This window comes from Macaca fascicularis, chromosome X (assembly GCF_037993035.2).
Source record: "Macaca fascicularis isolate 582-1 chromosome X, T2T-MFA8v1.1".
Lineage (NCBI taxonomy): Eukaryota > Metazoa > Chordata > Mammalia > Primates > Cercopithecidae > Macaca > Macaca fascicularis.
Genome location: NC_088395.1, coordinates 135,777,215 through 135,800,193, shown reverse-complemented (window position 1 = coordinate 135,800,193; position 22,979 = coordinate 135,777,215). Strand labels below are relative to the sequence as shown.

Here is a 22,979-nt window from a genome sequence, read left to right as displayed (position 1 = left end):
TCCCAAGTAGCTGGGATTACAGGCGCCCGCCCCTACGCACAGGTAATTTTTTGTATTTTTAGTAGAGATGGGCTTTCATCATGTTGGCCAGGCTGGTCTCGAACTCCTGACCTTGTGACTCACCCACCTTGGCCTCCCAAAGTTCTGGGATTACAGGCATGAGCCACCGCGCCTGGTCAACACATAATCATTCTTAATGCTTGCATAGCATTCCATTTATTAATGTACTATACAATGTTTTGGCAATCCTTTCTTCTTGGACATCTCAGTTGTTTCTATTACGCTCTCCCCTTCTTTGCACAAACTGTCCTGAGTCTCATTACTGTTTTGAGAGTTTACTTTAGAGCATGGGTGTCCAATCTTTTGGCTTCCCTGGGTCATACTGGAAGAAGAATTGTCTTGGGCCACACATAAAATACTAATGCCAATGATAGCTGATAATAAAAAAAAAAAAAAGGTCCATGCCTAATTTTCGTGATATCTGCCACCACATAGGCAAAAAATGTTCTTGCATTCAAAGGGTCGGACACAGCTGCTTTAGAGGGAACACCGTGGAGACAGATGGCAGAAACATTTTTCAGTTATTTTCTCATAATTTCTACTGTCAAGCAGGAAGCCCTGTGAAGACCAGTGAACTTAATAAAGATGAAGTGGAAAAATGAGGTTTGGACTAGACAGTCTGGGGTTTGAATCTATCTCCTGTCACTTACTAGCTATGGAACGTTAGATGAGTTATTTAGCCTAAATCTCCATTTTCTCATCTGTAAAATAGGGATAATAATATTTATTTCATAGAAGTATTTGGAGGATTAGCAATATCATATGTAAATAATCTAGCATGGTGCCTAATACAATAGTGGGTGCTCAAGAAATGGTAGATGTATACTAGTTATTACCATGACCTTTTCCTTAAAATATGGATCACCAAGGAAATATCACATTTTCAAAAATGCCACTATCATAAATGTCTTTTAAAAAATAGTGAGAAAGCTTACTGATACGAACAGAATGGTTACTGTAGCTGTAAGCAAGACAGTATGTCCAGAATCTTTTGTGCCAGTTTCTGAAGAACATTAATCAGTCGGATCACAATGTGGTTTTAAGTCATACTGTGGTTTCAATGACAAATTTCAGACACAAAATAAGAGAAGGAACACGAAGCCTTTGGCTTTTCCTTTATGAACTTTATAAAACATTTAATATCACCAGTGGACACATGTTCTAGTAGCTACTAAACAAGTTTGGCTATTCGAGAATGATTGTTGAACAACCTCTATAATCTACCAAAATGGACATATTGACCGGTAGACCGGGATTAGTTCTGAGGTTCCCAGTTTATTTTTATTTTATTTTTTGATACAGAGTCTTGCTCTGTTGCCAGGCTGGAGTGCAGTGGTTTGATCTCGGCTCACTGCAATCTCTGTCTCCTGGGTTCAAGCGATTCTCCTGCCTCAGCCTCCCGAGTAGCTGGGATTACAGGCGTGCACCACCATACCCAGCTAATTTTTGTATTTTTAGTAGAGATGGGGTTTCACCATGTTGGCCAGGATGGTCTGGATCTCCTTGTGATCCGCCTGCCTCGGCCTCCCAAAGTGCTGGGATTACAGGCGTGAGCCAGTTCTTTATAAAAGTCTGCTCTGTCCTCCAACCCCAATGGAATAGAGCAATCCAAGACCATTTCAAATGAAAAGACATAATTGGGGAAAGTAGTAGCAGATAGAGCAAGGTGTTGAGTAGGCTCAGAAATGAGATGACTCTTGTTGAACAAAGTCTACAGATCATGAATTTTAGGCAGATTTACAAATAAGGATAGCACATGCTCTGTAAACAGCAGCTGTTGCCACAAGCCAAAGGGCAATATTTACATGAATCCTGTGGCAAGGTCTGTTGACCAAGCATCGACCTTTCCAGCCAAATTCATATACTTGATAGCACTTTCAGCCGCGTCATCTCGAAAAGGAAGGATTGCATTATACATGCATGGAAAATTGCCAACATACAAATATGTTCTGCCCCCAAATAAATTTCTAAATTCTTTTTTTGGAACTTGGAACACATGTCCCCACACACAAAAAAAAGGTGTTAAAAAGGGATGTGAGTTTCCCAGATTTCCTCACAAAAGTGCATTTAACCCACGATGTAACTGAAATAATGTACACTGACAATGAGAAATACAGTGGAACAAAACTGACTTGAAAGCAGGGACACACTAATACACAACAAATATTTCTTAAACTTTTCTCCTTTGCAGTCCCATACAATGAAAGAGGAATTCTATTCACCAATAGCTGCAATTTGGTGAAAAATAAATCCTCCACTGTTGCTGTCCTTAAAGGTCCTTCTCAAGTCAGGGTATTTAGGGTGTCCATCGCCTCAAGTATTTGTCATTTCTATGTGTTGGGAACATTTCATGTCCTTTCTTCTAGCTATTTCGAAATATACATTGCATTGTTTGTTCACTAGAGTCACCCTACTCTACTTTGAACATCAGAACTTATTCCTTCCATCTAACTGTATATTTGTACTCATTAACCAACCTCTCTTCGTTGATCCGCCTCAACCCCACACACCCTTCCCAGATTTGTGGTACCTATCATTGTACTCTCTACCTCCATGAGATCTACTTTTTAGCTCCCACATATGAGTGAGAACATGTGCCTGGCTTATTTTGTGCGACATAACCTTCAGTTTCATTTATGTTGCTGCAAATGAAATTTCATTCTTTTTTATGGCTAAATAGTATTCCATTGTGTATATAGACCACATTTTCCTTAACCATTCATCTGCTGATGGACACTGATTGATTCTGTATCACGAAATGATTTTATGTCCATGATCGTTCATATTATCAGTGTATTATTACCAAATAATAATGGAGGTGCAAATAAGACCTGTGCCAAAAAATCACAGTAATTCATTTCGATTACTAATGTTGAGTGCCTACCACATGTTGCCCCAGGTTCGGTGGGGAATCTTGACCTTGTCCTCTAGGAATTTAAAAATGTAGTGGTGAAGGCAAGAGAAGGGTTACTGCACATTGGCCACCTGAGAGGTACCAGAGGTGAAAATAGAACAAATATACGTAAAACTTGAGAGTCAGACTGCCTTGTAAGTGAATGTTTGCAGCTGCAATCAAGAGATTCAAGGAATGCTGCTTTGTGCAGAATTTAGGAAGGTGGAAACAGCACCGCTAATCCTACCTCTTTAGCGACCTGGGAAAGGGCAGTCCCAGAGGTGTTCCGCGCTTTGCAAATGGTGAAAAAGACCTTCTACAGTACAGTTATGAGCAGAGGAAAAGTTCTTTGTGCAAGGGGAGAGCGCCCCGAGGTACAAAGAGCAGATTTAAGGGAAAGAGGATTCGTTTTGCACGCATCTGCGAGGGGAGCTCAGGCTCACTGTTGGGGGCGTGTGGGAAAGGGGATTTTTAGGGGACCGCGAGTTGTGGGTTCCCGCCTCCACCCCTGTCCGCGCCCCACACTCAGGCAACAGTTGGTCGTGCGGGGCCGGCCCGGGCTCTGGGTGGGGAAGGGGAGTCTCGCGATCGTTGAGGGGGGGTGGAGGAAGGGGGGAGAGTGACGGGGGGAGGCCATGACGTAGGGTGGGTGGACGGAAGTGGGGCAGGGTTGAGGGTTATTTAAAGAAGGGGGGGCCTGAGCGAAGGGGTTGGAAGCGGAGTGATTCCCCACCCCTGCTCCATCTAGCTCTTTCCAGTGCAGGCACTGCCGCCGCCCAGCAGCCCTCGTACCCTGTCTCGTCCCCCTCCTCGTTCCCGCTCCCACGGCATGGAGCAGGACACCGCCGCAGTGGCAGCCACCGTGGCAGCCGCGGATGCGACCGCCACTATCGTGGTCATAGAGGACGAGCAACCGGGGCCGTCCACCTCTCAGGAGGAGGGAGCGGCCGCCGCGGCCACCGAAGCCACCGCGGCCACGGAGAAGGGCGAGAAGAAGAAGGAGGTAAATAGGAAGGGGGTGTGTGTGTGTGGTGGACAAATCCTGTGCCTGGCCCCTCTGAGGGGCCCAAAGCCTAACCTTTCGGCGCCGACAGGTACCCGCGGAGCTTTGCGGGGCTGGGGGCGGCGGGTGCGGGGGTCGGCGGCGGAACCGCCTGGCGTTCGCTCCCCTCCCCCTTTCCTTCTCGCCGCCTGGAGGACGGGGGCGGGGCTGGGCGCGGGCGGGAGCGGCGCGGGGTGGAGGGGTGCCCGCTCTCCCGGGGCCTGGGGGCTCGGGAGCCCCTCGACAACCCTCGACCCCCTCCACCTTCCCGGAACTCGGGTAACGGGGTGGGGGATGGGGCTGTGCAGGAAAAAGCCTCCGCCTCTCCCTCTCCTCTCGCTCGCTCCCTCTCCCCCCCTTTCCCGTCGGCCTCTGCCTGGGAAATCTGGGCCCTTCAATCCCACACTCGCGCTAAAGGGGTTTTGCTGGGGCTTTTTTTTTTTTTTTTTTTTTTTTTTTGTAATTCGAATTTCAAGGTGCTGCTGGTGGTTGCTGGGTGGAGGGTGACAGGGAAGACATTTCTTTCTTTCATTGGCAATGTCAGTCTTTTGGATGGCAGGAAAAAAAACCATCCCTTGTTCGTTTGAACCCCGCCTGCCGAGGTGGGGGTGTCACCCCGAGGAAAGGAGCTCTCTGCGTCGTACCCCCCCACCCCCCCAAACTGAGGAACCGTGGACGCTGGCTTAGGAAAATTTCCAACATCTGCACCCTCACCCTCTTCTGCCCCGCCCCCGACGGTATAGGGTTTCACTCCAGGGCCACCCCAATGGTCCCTCAATCCGGCCCCAAGCTTTCCAGGCTTCCGCCTCCCTCTCCTAGTGGGCGCTGCTGGCTCCTGGACACGCACAGGTTTTTTTTTTTTTTTTTTTTTCCTTTAATTTTTAAAAAACTCAGCGTCGCCAAGATGAGCTGCTTCTAACGTAAGGGAACCGCTCTGACACATATTAAAGCCAATCCAGAAAATATGTATTATCTCCATAAGGCACATTTCGTGTGGCCCGAGACATGCAAATAAAACTATAGAACATTGAAAAATTGACATAAAAATAGGATGGGGCATAAGCATTTTTGATGTATGATAAAATTGCACAACTAATCGTTTATAGGTGGATTTTTTTTCCCATTTACGAGTAGTCATATCGCAATTTTAAAAAGGTGGGTAATTTTGCTTTAGAGATCTCAAGTGGCTTTGTCTGAATCATTATATGATACTATACGACCAAATGAAAAGCTTTTGAGGAACATTAACACCTTTCGCCTTAAATGAGAAGAGTAATTTTAAATTTAGCAGTTGCTTATGTGACATATATTTTACTGATACAAGGTTGACTAAACAGAAGGACAATTGTAGTGCTAAATGAAAACCGTAGAAAACATACACATTGTAAGATCTACGCGGTACTTGGATTAGTAAGACAATATTGTTGATTAAAAGTGGGCGTAATACCAAGCATCAATATAAATCAAATGTTGGGAAATTCGGAAATGTCTCTGTGCTTTTTATTCCGTAGACTGGTCAAATGTGAGTGCCAAACTGCCTTTTGTATGGCAGGAAAGGTTGTCGAATTTCCAGGTTGTATACATTTTTGAATTTTGCATAAAATTTTTTATAAAATTTTGAATTGTGTAAAAACAAGGGACCAATAAAAAAAACTGTATAATATAAACACTGAGTTGATGCCTACATATTTGTCAACTCTGTTGCCTCATCAGAAATAGCCCTACCAGTACTTCATTTGTCCACTCAGGATAGGGGAATGAGGTGCTGTATGTCAGGAACTTCCTGGATAGCTGAAGTTTAGCCGCTGCATCATTTTTATTTTTAATTTTTCCTTAACAATTGAAATATATTACATACTACCTTGACACTTTAAATTGTGTACTAAAAGTGCAGATTAACCTCTTCTTCATGGTCATCAGTTAGTGTACTCAAACAGTGACACAAAGGCACCTGAAAATCCTGCAGGTTGTTCCGTCTCAATTAAGTAACCACCTACCAGACTCTTCCAGTATTGTGTTGATTTTTAAAAATAATTTTTCTGACCGGGCGCGGTGGCTCACGCCTGTAATCCTAGCACTTTAGGAAGCCGAGGCAGGTGGATCACTTGAGGTCAGGAGTTCAAAACCAGCCTGGCCAGTATGGTGAAGCCCCATCTCTACTAAAAATACCAAAAAAAAAAAAAAAAAAAAAAAAAAATTAGATGAGCGTGGTGGCGGGCACCTGTAATCCCAGCTACTTGGGAGGTTGAGGCAGGAGAATCGCTTGAACTGGGAAGGCTGAGGTTGCAGTGAGCCGAGATCACACCACTGCACTCCGACCTGAGCGACAGGCTGAGACTCCGTCTCCAAATAAATAAGTAAGTAAATAAATAAATAAATAAATAAAATTTTTCTGTCTTCTTCCTTAATTGCCAGACTGTTAGCTATCACTTTTTAAACACCTCATCTAGTTTCACCAGAAATAATATGTTAGTTTATGATAAAGAATATAGGTGTAACAAAACCATAAACTCGTTTGAAAACAACTGTAAAATACAAAAGTGTCAGTGATAAAGCGGAGAAAGGGAAGTAATGACACGTGCACACCAAGGATGAGGGATGCTACTGCAGTGGAAGACATTTTCTTTTTTTTTTTTTTTTTTGAGACGGAGTCTCGCTCGGCTCACTGCAAGCTCCGCCTCCCGGGTTTACGCCACTCTCCTGGCTCAGCCTCCCGAGTAGCTGGGACTACAGGCGCCCACAACCGCGCCCGGCTAATTTTTTGTATTTTTAGTAGAGACGGGGTTTCACCGTGGTCTCGATCTCCTGACCTTGTGATCCGCCCGCCTCGGCCTCCCAAAGTGCTGGGATTACAGGCGTGAGCCACCGCGCCCGGCCGGAAGACATTTTCATCTTGGGTTTCTGCTGTGCCTTCTTGTAGAGTGCCTTCCTCTAGCCATCTTTCCCATGTCTTTTACTGTTGCTTGTATTCTCGGTGACATGGGAAGCCAGATTTTCAAACTTGGTGGAATTGTCTACCAAATAAAATAAAATAGGTTTCTGAATGAGAGCACTTTCATGATGAATACAGTAGATGAGATTTAGTGAATTGACCTGTGACATTTACCTACTCAAAGGTATTTTTGCTTGCCTTCTGGTTGTCGAACTTACTTGGTTTAAGTGACGGTTGGATTACCCAGCACTGTAGAAATTGGAGATGGTATCTTTGGTAATGAAAACATCAAGAAAAAGGTCATGGTCTTTAAAACAAGCCATTTTGTTGACCTTGTGCTGCGTTCTCATGGCACCTAGACTCAGATAACAAAATCCGAAGGAATTCATTAGAGTCTGTTAGTCACCTTTCATCTTTTCTTGTATGAAAAAATGTAGTTTTGAGAATGCACACACACACACACACACACACAAATGAGAAGGTTTAGAAGATAGGTATTTTAAAATTTGTTGTGGAAGATACTGCCAATTAAGTAATTACCCACAGCTTTTAATAGCCCTGCTCAAGATTAGAAATTTTAATTAGCATATAATTAGATTTTGATGGTAGTCTACCGCAAGGTAAGCAAAAAAGTAGTGGGTAAAATGTTTTTCTGGGATTAAAGCTTTAATTTTCTGTAAGTGTACTTCCCACTTTATTATATACACTTGTGTATATGAGGAAGTTATTTTCACTGTTTTGAAACTGGAAAACTACACTTCATATAGCCTTTCAAGGAATGAATGATAAAGGTATGGATTTGATACCCAATTTTTCTTGTTGCTTTGAAAATAAATATGATTTATATTATATATGGCAGTCTGAAAGTGTGAGTTTGAGGGGCTCTTCAGCAGTTTTCTATTCTCATCCATCCAGGATTACCTTCAAAACGTTCCACATAGATGTGTACATGTCAGATGCTGTAAATCAAGATGGTTATTATTTGGGTTAGTGTAACTGAATGATATCTGATCAGTGCTACAAAGAAAGAGTCTGGACAAGGTCAAATTCCATAATCTCAGTTTGGATTTCCTCAAAATAGAAATTTTAGTAAATATTAGAAGACATATTGGGGCCATATCTTTCTTATGTTTAAGGTCACATTCTGTTGATTTTTGACCTAAGTTTTCAGAGATAGTTTGACAAAAGCCATGATGGTTTTCACGAACAAATTTGTGTTTTCACTTACGCAAAGTCTGTGTTAAAAATGAAATACTCTCATCTTTGGTTCTGATGGGTAGATTTGTGTTTTTATTATTTTATTTCTTGATTTCTTATAGGGAAGGAGGCTTATTCTATATATGTATTTATATTTACCAGTACAGGCTTGTCTTTCCAAAGGATAGGGTGCATGAGATAACCCCCTTCCCCAGATAATCTCTGTATTAAGTTATTGATTGAGGTTAGTTTTTGCTAAATTACAATTTTGAAATATCAAACATTAATACTTAAATAGCCTTGATAAATTGCTTCTACAAAATATTTATGCAATATAAATAGTTTAGTTTTCTTTCCAGTTAGAGAAAATTAACATAAGCCAAAAGTTTAAAACTGCACTATTATATTAAGTATATATGATCACATTGCATTACATAAAAAATTAAATATTCTTATAATGCTATGAAAACAATTTAAAAAGTATTGTTTTAGGAACAGAAACCACAGTTTTTCTTCTGAAAGTGTGGCATATTTCCATGACATGAAGGAGTGTTTCTGAGAATTAATATTTACTTTCTTTGAATTCTTTGGTTTGTGGTTGATATTAGCCTTTTCTAGATTTTAAAATCTCTTATTTAATGTTTACACATTTTCTTACACTGTAAATTAAAGAATGGATGAGAAAGCTCAATGTTTCGCCTTTTGGGTTTTATTCCAATTAATATTTCTCTGGCATTCACAATTTTTCAGATGTTTTTATTGGACCTCAGGTGTACAGAACTGGATTAATCATAAGCCTTGCTTCGTGACATGCTCTCATCGTCAGTCCATGCATGTCCCACATTGATTTATATATTTAGTTATGTAATTGCTTTCCACCTTCTTCTAATGAGAACATTGACCAATTTAAGAACCTTGCTTTGCAATTTGATGACATTTATTTTCTTTGAAATTCTAGAAAAACGTTTCTTCATTTCAACTCAAACTTGCTGCTAAAGCTCCTAAATCTGAAAAGGAAATGGACCCGGAATATGAAGAGAAAATGGTAAATGTACTCTTGGATAGGATAGTGAATGCTGTAGTTAATTTTTATAGTTGAGATGTTAAAGACGAAAAAATACGTATGTATATGTAATGCATAGAGAATCATCGATTTTAGAATTGGAAAGTAATTTAATATACAATCTGTCACAATATTTTATGTTGAATAAATTAACCTCATTTTCAGATGAGGAATTAAAGGATCAGGGAAGCTATATGTCATAGTTGGGACTAGAAGTCACATCTCATTTTTGTTCAGTGCTCTCTGTCCCATAATAAAATACTTTAAGCTAGAAATATTTATTTATGAGGTGAAAAAATCAGTGGTAATACCACTGTGGCTTTGTGACCTGAGAGAAATCCAGTCACAAAGCCAGATTTTCATATTTTTCTTTCTTTCTCCTTCTTTGGACATATGAATAAATGCTACACATTAATGAAATATGTAATACGTCAATACTCTTTAAAGGGAAGAATATTTGTCCAATGCATGAAAATATCACATATTTAAGCAGCATAATCTTAGTTATACTTACATATTGCTTGCTATAATACATTTAATTATTTAATTTTTAGTCACTAAAATCCATATTTTAGCCTTAATTTTAACTAAACTCTTATAACCTTGGATCTTTCAACAATTTGACAGGTGGTCGAAATGGATTTTTTTTTTCTCTGAGGGATTGTTTTTGCTATAATATTATAAAAATAAGTAGAGATGAAATATATATTTTTTGGTTGTTGATAGCTATTTTATAAGACTTTATGTTTAAGGCCACATCTAATGTAGGTAGGCAATGTTTTAACAACTCTAAAAATAACATTCCAGTGAGGATAACATAAAATGGAAAGTTTTTGGCCTCCTTCCAGCTCATGGTCTGAATTTATCTAACTCTTATATTTATGTTAATGAACTCTTCTGTAAGTTTTCTGGGTTATTAATTATGCATCCTTCATTAGCAATCAACTATTCTTTACTCTGTGGTTGGAAAGCGACTTTGAATAAATAAATAGTCTATTTTTTCCTTTATCTAGAATGATGTATATGTCTTTTGATCTTTTCAGATTTTTTAGTGAAACAAAGTTTTATTGCCTGTATATGGTACATGTTCCCTGACCTTTTACAATGTATTGAGAAATTAGAATACATATCAACTTTTAATAGTTAATATATATTAACTATTTCACATATATGTGTGTGTGTTTATATATTTTTCCCAAATTCTGCTTACTTTGGGGAGAAAGTTTATATGCTACTAGCATAAAATACAGTTTTCTAGATCCCTGTGAGTGAAGAGAGGACTGTTTGTTACATTACTATACCATGACATTGAAAATATTTTGAGACAAGATGATACTGTATTTTAAGATTTAAGTTATTTCTGGATACAACTTGAAAATTCTTAAGAGTTCAGTTTATGGTATATATATATCATAGTTAATTTATATTTCAATATTTGGGATATGTTACATATTTGATGCTTAATTTTGTTACTATTTTATTTAATAAAATAATGTTTTGGAAAGAGATTTGCTTTATGATTATGACTCTTTAAGAAGGATATTTGTTACTGGGGAATTTACTGTCTGTCAGATCATTTTTCTTCCCTTCAAACTATTTGAAAATACATTTTCAAATTCTGCTATTTATTAGCTGTGCAAGGTTGGGCAAATTACTTACCCTCTCTGTGCTTCAGTAGCATGTAGTTACAGTGGAGATGATACCTGTAACTACGTCATAGGTTTCTTAAGATAATTGAGTGGATTAGTATGTTTAAAGTGCTAAGAGTGTTGTACAAAGTAAATGCAATGCAAGTATTCGTTAAATGACTTTGAAGGAATGAAAAGCAAAGTCCTTACTTTTCTTTTGTTTTGCAAATTAGAAAGCCGACCGAGCAAAGAGATTTGAATTTTTACTGAAGCAGACAGAACTTTTTGCACATTTCATTCAGCCTTCAGCACAGAAATCTCCAACATCTCCACTGAACATGAAATTGGGACGTCCTCGAATAAAGAAAGATGAAAAGCAGAGCTTAATTTCTGCTGGAGAGTATGTTGGCACCTCTCTCTCTATTTTCTTTCCTTTCTCCTGCCTTTTCTTCCTCCTGTCCTCCCTGATCCCTTCATGCACCCCTTCCCTCTTTATTGTTCAGTATACCTTCATGTGACAAAAAATAAGGGTATTGCCATTATAATTATGTTTTGAAGACACCTATATTTTTTTCTCACTAGAGGCTGATCAGTAAAAATGTAGGCTGGTTCTACCGATTTCTAAGCAATACCTTGGACAACTCATTCTTTTTCTGTAAAAGATAATAGCCATGTACACTGATTTAATTGATACCTTAGCATTTGGGTCGAATATGAAGGGATTTCCTTTTTTAATTTCAGCTACCGCCACAGGCGCACAGAGCAAGAAGAAGATGAAGAGCTACTGTCGGAGAGTCGGAAAACATCTAATGTGTGTATTAGATTTGAGGTATCACCTTCATGTAAGTACTTCATCACATTGGTGAGTTCTTTTTCAATTTAGTTTTAGAAAAATTTTACTTGAGTATATTAATGAAAGTATGAAACGTCCTTGCATTTTTTCCCCAGATGTGAAAGGGGGGCCACTGAGAGATTATCAGATTCGAGGACTGAATTGGTTGATATCTTTATATGAAAATGGAGTCAATGGCATTTTGGCTGATGAAATGGTAAGGAATCGGTAGCTAAAACCACATTCTCAGTTATCAATGATTTTTATGTAAATTTGAAAAACCTGAGCTTACCTGCCCCCGCTCCCCGATGCCTGGAGGCTTTTTTAAAGTTGTTACCATGTAAAAGGTATTTTGTAGCCTTAGAATTATTATTATTTTTTTGAGAGAGGGTTTCTCTGTGTTGTCCAGGCTTGAGTGCAGTGGTGCAATCTCGGCTCACTGCATCCTCGACTTCCTGGGTTCAAGCGCTCCTCCTGCCTCAGCCTCCTGAGAAGCTGCGACTCCAGGCACGTGCCCACCACACTGGGCTAATTTTTATTTTTATTTTTAGTAGAGACAGGTCTCGCCATGTCAACCAGACTGATTTTGAACTCCTGGGCTCAAGCAGTCCTCCCACCTCGACTTCCCAAAGTGTTAGGATTACAGGTGTGAGCCACAGCACCTGGCTAGAATTGTTTTGTTAAGTAACCGCTAGAACACAGACTTTCACAGGCCATAAAACTCTGCTTTCCTCAAGTGGTCCAAAAACCTTCCCTGTACTTTTGTTTTTGTTTGCAGTTTGGCTTCCAGGAAGCACAGAGTGAAGATGGATGCCCAAATGATGCCTTTATGTAACTTTTTAAAAAAAATTTTTTTGAGATGGAGTCTTGCTCTGTCACCCAGACTAGAGTGCAGTGGCACGATCTCAGCTCACTGCAGCCTCCACCTCCCGGGTTCAAGCAGTTCTCTGTCTCAGCCTCCTGAGTAGCTGGGATTACAGGCACCTGCCACCACATCCGGCTAACTTTTTTTGTATTTTTAGTAGAGATGGGGTTTCACCATTTTGGCCAGGCTGGTCTTGAACTCCTGACCTCGTGATCCACCCGCCTCGGCCTCCCAAAGTGCTGGGATTACAGGTGTGAACCACCCCCACCCTGACTTTATGTAACCTTTAATGGTCTGCCCCATGTGTCCTTCTGTCTTTTCCTATTCTTTATCTACTTGTCTTTCTTACTTTCCTTGTCGTCTCTTTATTTCTATTTTGCCATCAATTTATGTTCCATGTTTTGATTGTAGGCTACCTGAAATCCTTTTGGGAATAAGGCGGGGTATACAAACCAAGCAATACATAAATGACTGACTGAATATATGCATGTGTGAATGAATATCAATATTTTGACTTGTGAACAATCAAAAAGTGCATAGGTGGAATAAGGAACGAATAAAGAGTAATGCTGAATCTTGATACAGTACAGTGCATGGTGGGGCTTTGGAAATCAGTGAAGGAGTTATAAATGTGTAATAAAATAACCGAACAGGAAAAAGTAAGGCACGTAAGATGCTAATTCATCAGCTAAAAGGGGAATATATGAAGGCCTATATTTGTATTTGAAGACCAAATTAATAAAATGGGATTTAAGAGAGGGCAGGGAAAGTTCTAAATCCATATAACTCAATAATATTCGTATTTATGTGACTCTGAAACCATACTTGTAACCACTATTATCCAGAAGAGCCACATGATGATATGTGCCCTATGGCGTCTAGTATAGTTAGTAGTCAGTTGCATAAGTACTCATCCCTGGTTGAGCAACTGTTGGGTGTGTGGCAGAGGATCCCTTAAAGCAAGGGTCTGTAGCTCCTTATATTTAGGTATTCTGATTTGAAGACTATTGTCAGTTCAGAGGGGGAGGAGCTTGGTAAGTTGGACAATGGAAGGACCAGGATTATTTGCCCCAAGCAGCTCTTGGCTGCAGCCTGTCTAAACATGAAGGATCTGGTCTTTAGTGATGTATTTATGCTACCAGATATATATAATATATGATATATAAAATATATAAAAAATATATATCTAGTATCAGCATAAATATATATTATACATAACATATTTATATAATATATAATATATAAATATACATATCATATATACTTAGATATAATATTTAAGTATATATGATATGTATATTTATATGTATATATATTTTTTGAGATGGAGTTTTGCTCTTGTTGCCCAGGCTGGAGTGCAATGGCGTGATCTTGGCTTACTGCAGCCTCTGCCTCCCGGGTTCAAGCGGTTCTCCTGCCCCAGCCTCCCAGGTAGCTGGGATTACAGGCGCCCGCCACCACGCCTGGCTAATTTTGTATTTTTAGTAGAGATGGGGGTTTCACCATGTTGGTCAGGCTGGTCTCAAACTCCTGACTTCAGGTGATCCACCCGCCTTGGTCTCCCAAAGTGCTGGGATTACAGGTGTGAGCCACTTGCACCCAGCCAATACTAGATATGTTTTAATTCCTAAAAAATAGACACTTTAAGGAGTATAGAAAATTTGGAAAAAAATAAATAAATCACTAAAATTAAATTATACTTGTGCTACTTAGAAGTAACCACAGCTAACATTTTGGCATATTTCTTTTTAGTCTTTTTCTTCTGGTTGTACTTATTTTGTATAGTTGAAATCTTATTGTATGTATAATTTGACATTCTGATTTATTTACATTCATACATATTTTCCATGTAATTAAGACATTTTCTGAACATAATTATTACATAATAATCCTAGGGAGGTACCATAATTTTATTCAACTTCTCTCTTATTGCTGTTCATTTGGATTGCCTGATGTATAGTGTAAATAATGCCACTATAAGAATCTTGTAATTTAGTTTTTCTGTACCTCTCAGATTATTTCCATAGGATTCCTGGAAGTAGAATTACTTGGTTAAGGAATATAAACATTTTAAGGTTTTCATGTATAGTATTCATAAAAGTTGTCTCATTAAGTGACATATCAGATAGGATACAATCTAAAAAAAATAGCTTTAAGCAGACATTTATAAAAAGAAGTATATATCTTGCTCAGAGATAAAACCAAAAGCAGTTTTAAGAGGCCAAAAAAGGCTTAGTTCCCTTTCTTATGGGTTAGGTATCTGTTCATAGGTATTGAATATGTTATTTTTTAAAAAGTCCTCTGGAATTGGTGATCTCTCTAAGGTTCTTTCTGGCTGAAAAATTCTGTTCTTTTGTGGTTCCTAAGGTTTTTAAGAGTGTGAGATGCAAGTACAGAGCCACAAGCCCCTTGAGACACATAGTCTGAATATTTAATGTCTGGGCTGTAATAATGTTAGGAACAATAAGAAAGAAAGACCAGTATCTAAGCAGGCTGGCAAAGGAAGCGTGTCTTTGTAAAACAAACACACAGAAAATTCCTAACTTCAGAACAAGTAGAAAAATTATCTAGTAGATTGCTTGCTCCTTTAGGAGGAAAAATGTTCTAAATAGAAAGTTGCTTTGTTGAGCAACATTCTGACTGCAAGTTACTGGTTTCAGTTTGTGCTCACGGTAAGTACAATACTGAATTGGAATGATTTGATTATCTTCTTTAAAAAAGGTATTTGGTATTTTTACTTTTCATTGGTAGAAACATAATTGCCTTTGCGAGATAGTGGACAAAGATATTTTGTTATGTTGTTGCTAACAAGATGTTTCCATACAGAAAAAATGTTCATGGATTTTTTTCCTTGTGATGATAATGCAGGGTCTTGGGAAAACTTTACAAACAATTGCTTTGCTTGGTTACCTGAAACACTACCGAAATATTCCTGGACCTCACATGGTTTTAGTTCCAAAGTCTACTTTACACAACTGGATGAATGAATTTAAACGATGGGTCCCATCTCTCCGTGTCATTTGTTTTGTTGGAGACAAGGATGCCAGAGTAAGTGAGAAACGTGTAAAAAGACAGTCAAGAATAACAACATTTCTGGAGTTTAGTTACATATTATTGCTGTTAAAAACATCTGAGTTGACTACTACTAAATAAGACTTAAGTTGTACGTACCCTAAGCTAGGCTCTGTTTTAAGTGTTTTGCATCTATTTAATTCTCACAACACTCCCATGAGGTAGATATATCACCTGCTAATAATAGACAATCCATTATTATGCTTCGTCTACATTTGCTTTAACTAGTTAATTAACCTAAGCCGTTTTGAATTGTACTTTGAGTGACTTTTCATTAAAAGCATCTTATTTTATTGACAGTATATCTTACCAGTGACTCTCATTTGTGCTATTTTGAAGCCAACAATATATAAATTTGCATGACTTAAAATTTTATATTTAAGTTTTTGCCTTTTGACTTGGTATACACACATGCATATGCATGTACACAACTGGAACCTCTTCTATATGTACAGAGAGCCTCGTGTTTTGTGTTTATGCATAGACACAGCTTTCAGTTTTGGTCTTTGAACAGAAAAATACATGTCTGTATATGTCATCAGGTAATATTAGAAACTGGGCATTTTTTGGGGGGGTGTTTAAATTAGCCATTTGTCAATCTAGTAGGCTCCAGTCATTTTAGGACTGTAGAATTAATCTAAAACTAATAAATTATGCAAAAATACTAAAATAATCAGCTTAGAAAGCATATTATTAAACTTTGTCTTTATTTTGCCTCCAGAGAACACAGTTTAGAGATGTATTCTGTTTTCCATATTTAGATAGGTTATCTAAAGATATCCTCAAAAGAATGGTAGCATAATGAATTACATAATTTTATCCTCATCATTTTGCTTGAAGAAAAATTACTTAAATTTATTTAAATTTAACATAAATAATTTAAATATTGAAATATTGAGCTCATAAGTTTGCAATTACAGGCCAGATTCTTCCCTATGCCTAATATTTCCCCAAAGCAAATTAGTCACTTATAACTCTTTCTGGTCACCACTGTTACCTAATGTAATACCACTCCATATAAACTTTGCATTTCTAAAGTATTGAACTTTTGCTGAAATTATTTCTTAAAGATTAAAAGCAAAAGATACATATCTAGGTTTGTGTTTTCATAATGTCTCAGTATATTTATTTTATGACTGCCCTATCTCTGCTTCCTGGGGAGGCTGGGATTCTGGTGGCTTGAAAAATTTCTTTGTTTCTTTTTCCAGAGGCAGAGTCTCGCTCTGTCGCCCAGGCTGGAGTGCAGTGACGCAATCATAGCTCACTGCAGCCTTGAACTCCTGGGCTCAAGCGATCCTCTCACCTCGGGTTCCTGAGTTGCTGGGACTACAAGTGTGCACCACTGTGCCTGGCTTTGAAAAATTTCTTAATCTTGAAAACCAGTCTTCAAAGTTAGTGTTTTTCAAATTGTGAGTTGCTACCCATTAGTGGGTTGTGAATTCAGCTTAGTACTTGGTGACAACAATTTTCTACAAGATTGAGAGAGAATGGAATAGCAAATTGCAGAGTGTTTCATATTATAATAAGGATAAATATTGCTTTGAGAAACTCTTAAGTTGCCTCTTTCTGTGTACACACACTCAAACATATATGTTTATGCTGGATTGCAATTCAAAAGGTAATTTTGCTGTGGCCCATGGTCAAAAGAGTTTGAAAACCAATAATTACTAATTGCATAAATAATAAATGTACCATGTTCAGCACTTAGAGATCGATGTGGATATGAATAGAGGAAGTCCAGATCATTATATATAGACAGATTTGAATCTTGGTACAACATAGGATAGATATGTTGGGTCTTTGTATTTTCCTGGTCTTCTGTAAACATTTTATGAAGGTAATATTTTAATAATAAAAATTTGATGTAGGTTATAATAGGCATTTAATTGAGTTGGGAGATTATTAGAGATACTCTTGATCCTGTCTGATTGGTACCAGTGTGCTTTGTGGCCCCTTCCTTTTCCACGCCAGAGGTATCAAAGACAGTAGACATAGAAATAGGTTTGATTTCAGTTATGGCTTTGCTACTGATTATGTGGGGTTGACTGTCTTGAAGGGCCTTAATTTTTTCACCTCTAAAATGAGAGCTTTTGGATTATGTGACACCTTTAATGTTTTTTCAAGATGTTTAGCTCTAAATTTATCCAATAGTTACAAAAAATTCAAAGCAGAGCTAATTTAAATTAAAAATATGCATTTGTTCCATGAAACTTGTAGGTGAAACCATCAAACTGAGAGCTTCACAAAATCAAATAAGGATAAGGTGTTAGCACGACTGAATGGGGTCTGGCACTCTACTTCTCTTTATTTTGTCTCCTATTCCCTAATGTCTTAATTAAATTTATAAATGTGATCACTTCCCAGGGTGCAACTGAGATCTCTGAAAAGGCCTTTTTTTTTAAATTCTGTCCTCCTCTTCAGTCCAGGTGATTCTCTTATACATAGTAGACACTCAGTAAATATCTGCTGAATGAGTCTGCAGTGTGTTTAGTGCATAGTTGTGAATTATGAAATAAAGACTTGGCAGGGAACAGTTAATTTTGTTTATGCACTGTAACTTCAGATTTATAAAACTTTTTTTTTTTTTTTTTTGAGATGGAGTCTCATTCTGTCACAAAGGCTTGAGTGCAGTGGTGACATCTCAACTCACTGCAACCTCCCCGCCTTCTGGGCTCAAGCAGTTCTCCTGCCTCAGCCTCCCAAGTGGCTGGGATTACAGGTGTAAGCCACCATGCCCAGCTAATTTTTGTAATTTTTAGTAGAGATGGGATTTCACCATGTTGGCCAGGCTGTTCTTGAACTCCTGACCTCGTGATCTATCCGCCTCGGCCTCCCAAAGTGCTGACATTACAGGCATGAGCCACCGTGCCCAGCCAGATTTATAATACTAGTCATCCTCTTCTTAATATAGATTTTGCTGCTTCCCATTAACTTTTGTGGTTTTATTTTGACCGATAACATCTGGAATTCAGCTCATACAAGTTAAAAATGCTCTCAGTCAACTTACCTACCATGTTGGCCACTGCCTGTGAAGACTTAAAAATAGTTTTAAATAGTCTCACTGTTTTCCATAGCCTCCTGTACTAGACAGAGCAAGTCCCCTTTATGAAATCACATTTGTAAACCTCATGGCAACATCTGGAACTTCACAAAAACATTAATGGGCTTCCATGACCTTTTAACAAAAAGTGTATGACTCAGCCCAGCTAGAAAATGAAGAAGGGACATACGAGAGTTCTCAAAAGGTTGGAATCATTCATGCACATTGAGTTCTTTCTATTTGTTCAAACTGTATTATGTTGGTAACTCTTGGATCTTGGCAAGAATATGTTGTTCAGAAAGAGTTGCTTTGTCTGTGTTCTTTTGGATGCCCCATAATATAAAGACAAGCCTAGTAACTTTGTGATTCCTGGTCATATGGACTTTTCTAGGTCATTGAATATGCGGTATTTCTGTAAGGGAAGCCTTTGTTTCTCTTCTGCTAATGAATATATTAGCAGATCATCCAGATAATTGACCACACAGCTATCTTTGGGCCTCAGTTTTCCCATCTCTAAAATGGATGAAACTAAATGATCCTCAGGGTCTCTTACAATTCTTAATATTTTCTTGATACTTTAATTCTGTGATCATCTTGTAACATCTTCTAATATAAATATATTCTAATATGAAGTATTTTATTTTGCATTAGGCTGCTTTTATTCGTGATGAAATGATGCCAGGAGAGTGGGATGTTTGCGTTACTTCTTATGAGATGGTAATTAAAGAAAAATCTGTATTCAAAAAGTTTCACTGGCGATACCTAGTCATTGATGAAGCTCACAGAATAAAGAATGAAAAATCTAAGGTAAGTTATCAATATCTTTATTAAAGTTTTCATTTAATTACCAGATTTGTTTGTTCCCTTTTCTGTATTCAGAATAAAAAATGATGGAACAGTCGGGTGCGCTGGCTCACGCCTGTAATCCCAGCACTTTGGGAGGCCGAGGTGGGCGGATCACAAGGTCAAGAGATCGAGACGATTCTGGCCAACACGGTGAAACCCCATCTCTACTAAAATACAAAAATTGGCAGGGCGTGGTGGTGCGCACCTGTAGTCCCAGCTACTTGGGAGGCTGAGGCAGGAGAATAGCTTGAACCCGAGAGGCGGAGATTGCAGTGAGCGGAGATTGCACCACTGCACTCCAGCCTGGCAACAGAGCGAGACTCTGTCTCAAAATGGAACATCATGATTTTATTCATGGAATGTGAATGCAAATCTAAATTATTGAATATAAGACACATTAAAATTGAGCACAGTTTTTAATGTAAAGAAAATTAAGTGTTCCTTTGCTCTACCTCCTGTGTCTGTGTTATGCTGTAGTATTTTAATTTTGTTGAGAGTATTTAGTGTACAAATATCATTTGTATTGATTTATTTTTTATTGAGGGGCTACCTTATATGTATTTATATGGATGAGAGAAAATAATTTCCTGGAATTATCTGACTTGTGTGAATTAGAGTGTGGTGTTAACATTGAAAAATATCAGTATTTCTTGCCATTCAATTCCATCAGCAGTAGGAAAAGCTTCAATTATGGTGAACCTCTCTTTGGATCACTGGGCTAATTTGGGAGAAACAGGGACAGAACTGGAGCGAAACCACCAGGTGGATTATACTAATTTCAAATTGGAACTAATATCTGACAAGAGGATGCATGTTAGAAATAATTTTATATTTAAAAGCATTATAAAAATGCATTTTTGTTCACATGATTACCATTTTTTTGTGCTTTTTGTGTCTTAATTTTTGTGGTCTTGTGTTTAGAAAGTTAATATAAGTTACTGGGAAAATCAGCTCAATTCTGGGGCTTAAAAATTGTGACCAGGCCAAGTTAGAACATGTCTAGGCATGTAGATGAATGTGGTTGGTGGGGAGATGGAGATTTTATTGTGTAAAATGGCTAACCTGGATTCCATGGAGAAGTTCTGACTGTTTTCTGTGAGCCCAAAATGGGGAAACTAAAATATTGAAGTTGCGGGGAGGGTCTCAGGTATAAATATGATCTGCATTTTTTTTTTTTTTTTTTTTGTGAGACAGAGTCTTACTCCGTTGCCCAGGGTAGAGTGCAGTGGCATGATTTCGGCTCACTGCAACCTCTGCCTCCTGGGTTCAAGCGATTCTCCTGCCTCAGCCTCCTGAGTAGCTGGGATTACAGGCGTGCACCACCATGCCCAGCTATTTTTTTTTTTGTATTTTTAGTAGAGATGGGGTTTCACCATGTTGACGAGGCTGGTCTCAAACTCCTGACCTGAGGTGATCCACCTGCTTTGACCTCCCAAAGTGCTGGGATTACAGGTGTGAGCCACTGTGACTGGCTTGCATTCTTTTAAGTATAGAAATGTTCAGTTTTGCCTTACTGCAGCTTTGTCACTTGAACTGGGGTATTTTTCCATAGAAAATTTTCAAGTTATATTGTAGTAAAAAATGTATTGGTTGGATAAATTACAGTATAACTGAATGTTGAGCATTCTAATTAGTAAAATAATCCTCATATGAGTATTATTTTTGCAGCTTTCAGAGATTGTTCGTGAGTTCAAGTCGACTAACCGCTTGCTCCTAACTGGAACACCTTTGCAGAATAACCTGCATGAACTGTGGGCCTTACTCAACTTTTTATTGCCTGATGTCTTTAATTCTGCAGATGTAAGTTTAAGCCATACATTTTAAGTATAACTTTTTTATGTTCATTGACATGTGTTTTAAAACACTATAGATTGAAATTTATGGTACTTTTTAATTTGTAATTTTTTATCTGCATGTTTTGGTTTTCTTAGGAAAGAGTTCTTTAAAAGTTTTTAAATGGGGATCTTTTGAGAGATAGTATGCTTCTTGTCTTTGAGATTAACCTGCATGTTCAACTTTGCCTCTATCACATTGCTCCTAAAACTTATGATATGAGGCTGAGTCCATAGTAGTGCATTCAACATTTTACTTTCATTAAGTTGAAGTGGTTTGAAACATATTTCTGTATACTAGTTTGGCAGGTGGAAGCTATAAAATGATCTTTGATTATTGTAGGCATTGACATTTGGTGAGTGCTAAAGAGCTCAGAGTATGTGAAAGACAGCATATTGTGTAAATGTGTGATTTATATATATATATTTTATCATTAACACAAAGTTATGCTAGGACACCAAACTAAATTGAAAGATTTAAGAACTTTGGTGCTTGATTTTTCCCATTATTGTTATTATTATTATTATTTTAAGAGGGAGTCTCACTCTGTTGCCCAGGCTGGAGTACCGTGGCGCAATCTCAGCTCCCTGCAACCTCTGCCTCCTGGGTTCAAGTGATTCTCCTGCCTCAGCCTCCTCAGTAGCTGGGATTACTGGTCCCCGTCACCACACCTGGCTAATTTTTTGTGTTTTTAGTAGAGACAGGGTTTTGCCATGTTGGCCAGGCTGGTCTCGAACTCCTGACCTCAAGTGGTCTGCCCGCCTCGGCCTCCCAAAGTGCTGGGATTACAGGTGTGAGCCACTGCACCCGGCCCCATTATGATTATTAATTAATAATAAAAAGTAGCAAGTTCAACCATAAGTTGGTTTGCACACTTTATTTTGCTTTTATTTGTTTTATTGTTTGGTAAAATTAACATTTTTATTAGCATTATGTCTTTGATTTTATATTCTACTTTTTAAACTGGACATAATATTACTACAGTATGGGGAAGCCTAATATCTTTTAAGGAAAAAGTTGATGGAATTCTTATACAATGGGGCTCAAATTTTGTTAACTGCTCCAGTATTTTACCTATTTTCAGAAGTAAATAATAGTAGCCATCACAGCCAATAATATTTTTGAAAGTACTTTTTAAATGCATTATTTCCATATTGGTTGTGTAAGAATCTATAGAATATCAGGTATATTTAAAAAAACTGTGCACTCATTGGAGAATTTCCGCCCCTCTACAGGACTTTGATTCTTGGTTTGACACTAAAAATTGTCTTGGTGATCAAAAACTCGTGGAAAGACTTCATGCAGTAAGTAATAGCAGACAAGAACATTCAGTAATTAAATAGTGTATACAGATTGACCCAGCAAACAAAATGCTATAGACTCTGTTTGAACTTGTGTTTGCCTCTTGGCTCAATGTCACTGTTTCTCCCTCCCAACCTTTCTGACAGCCTCTTTTGTGTATTTTTGTTTTTTTTTCCTCTATGTCCTCAGCCTCTCTCTAGAACAGCTTTTTTTGCCTTGGCTCTACCCTGTGAACAATGTGGTCCTCTCCAACAGAGAGGCTGTTCCTGATCCCACACCCCACAGTTCCTCAGGATGGTATTGGTATTCTTCTAGTTCCCCCACTGCCACTTCTAAGCCACTGCTTCTCCACTGTCATGTATAAAGCTCTTCCT

General features: G+C 38.4%; 1 protein-coding gene and 1 non-coding gene across 9 annotated transcripts in view; one reads left to right on the top strand and one right to left on the bottom strand.

The window, feature by feature from the left end:
• The first annotated feature begins 3,661 nt into the window (after nt 1-3,661).
• Nucleotides 3,662-22,979, top strand: part of SMARCA1 (SNF2 related chromatin remodeling ATPase 1) — a 76,539-nt gene continuing 57,221 nt past the window's right edge. For all 8 annotated transcript variants that reach the window (XM_005594532.5, XM_045383807.3, XM_065538390.2 and 5 more), the window contains exons 1-9: nt 3,662-3,956; nt 9,083-9,169; nt 11,049-11,215; nt 11,557-11,657; nt 11,764-11,864; nt 15,381-15,560; nt 19,276-19,431; nt 21,139-21,270; nt 22,539-22,607. In XM_005594532.5, the coding sequence (XP_005594589.1) occupies nt 3,783-3,956; nt 9,083-9,169; nt 11,049-11,215; nt 11,557-11,657; nt 11,764-11,864; nt 15,381-15,560; nt 19,276-19,431; nt 21,139-21,270; nt 22,539-22,607 (1,167 nt within the window). In that variant the 5' untranslated portion in view covers nt 3,662-3,782. The remainder of the gene's footprint in view (nt 3,957-9,082; nt 9,170-11,048; nt 11,216-11,556; nt 11,658-11,763; nt 11,865-15,380; nt 15,561-19,275; nt 19,432-21,138; nt 21,271-22,538; nt 22,608-22,979) is intronic.
• On the bottom strand, nt 8,883-8,954 carry LOC123571510 (small nucleolar RNA SNORD112). The gene has a single exon (XR_006695663.1). It is a non-coding gene; the product is annotated as a small nucleolar RNA SNORD112 (small nucleolar RNA).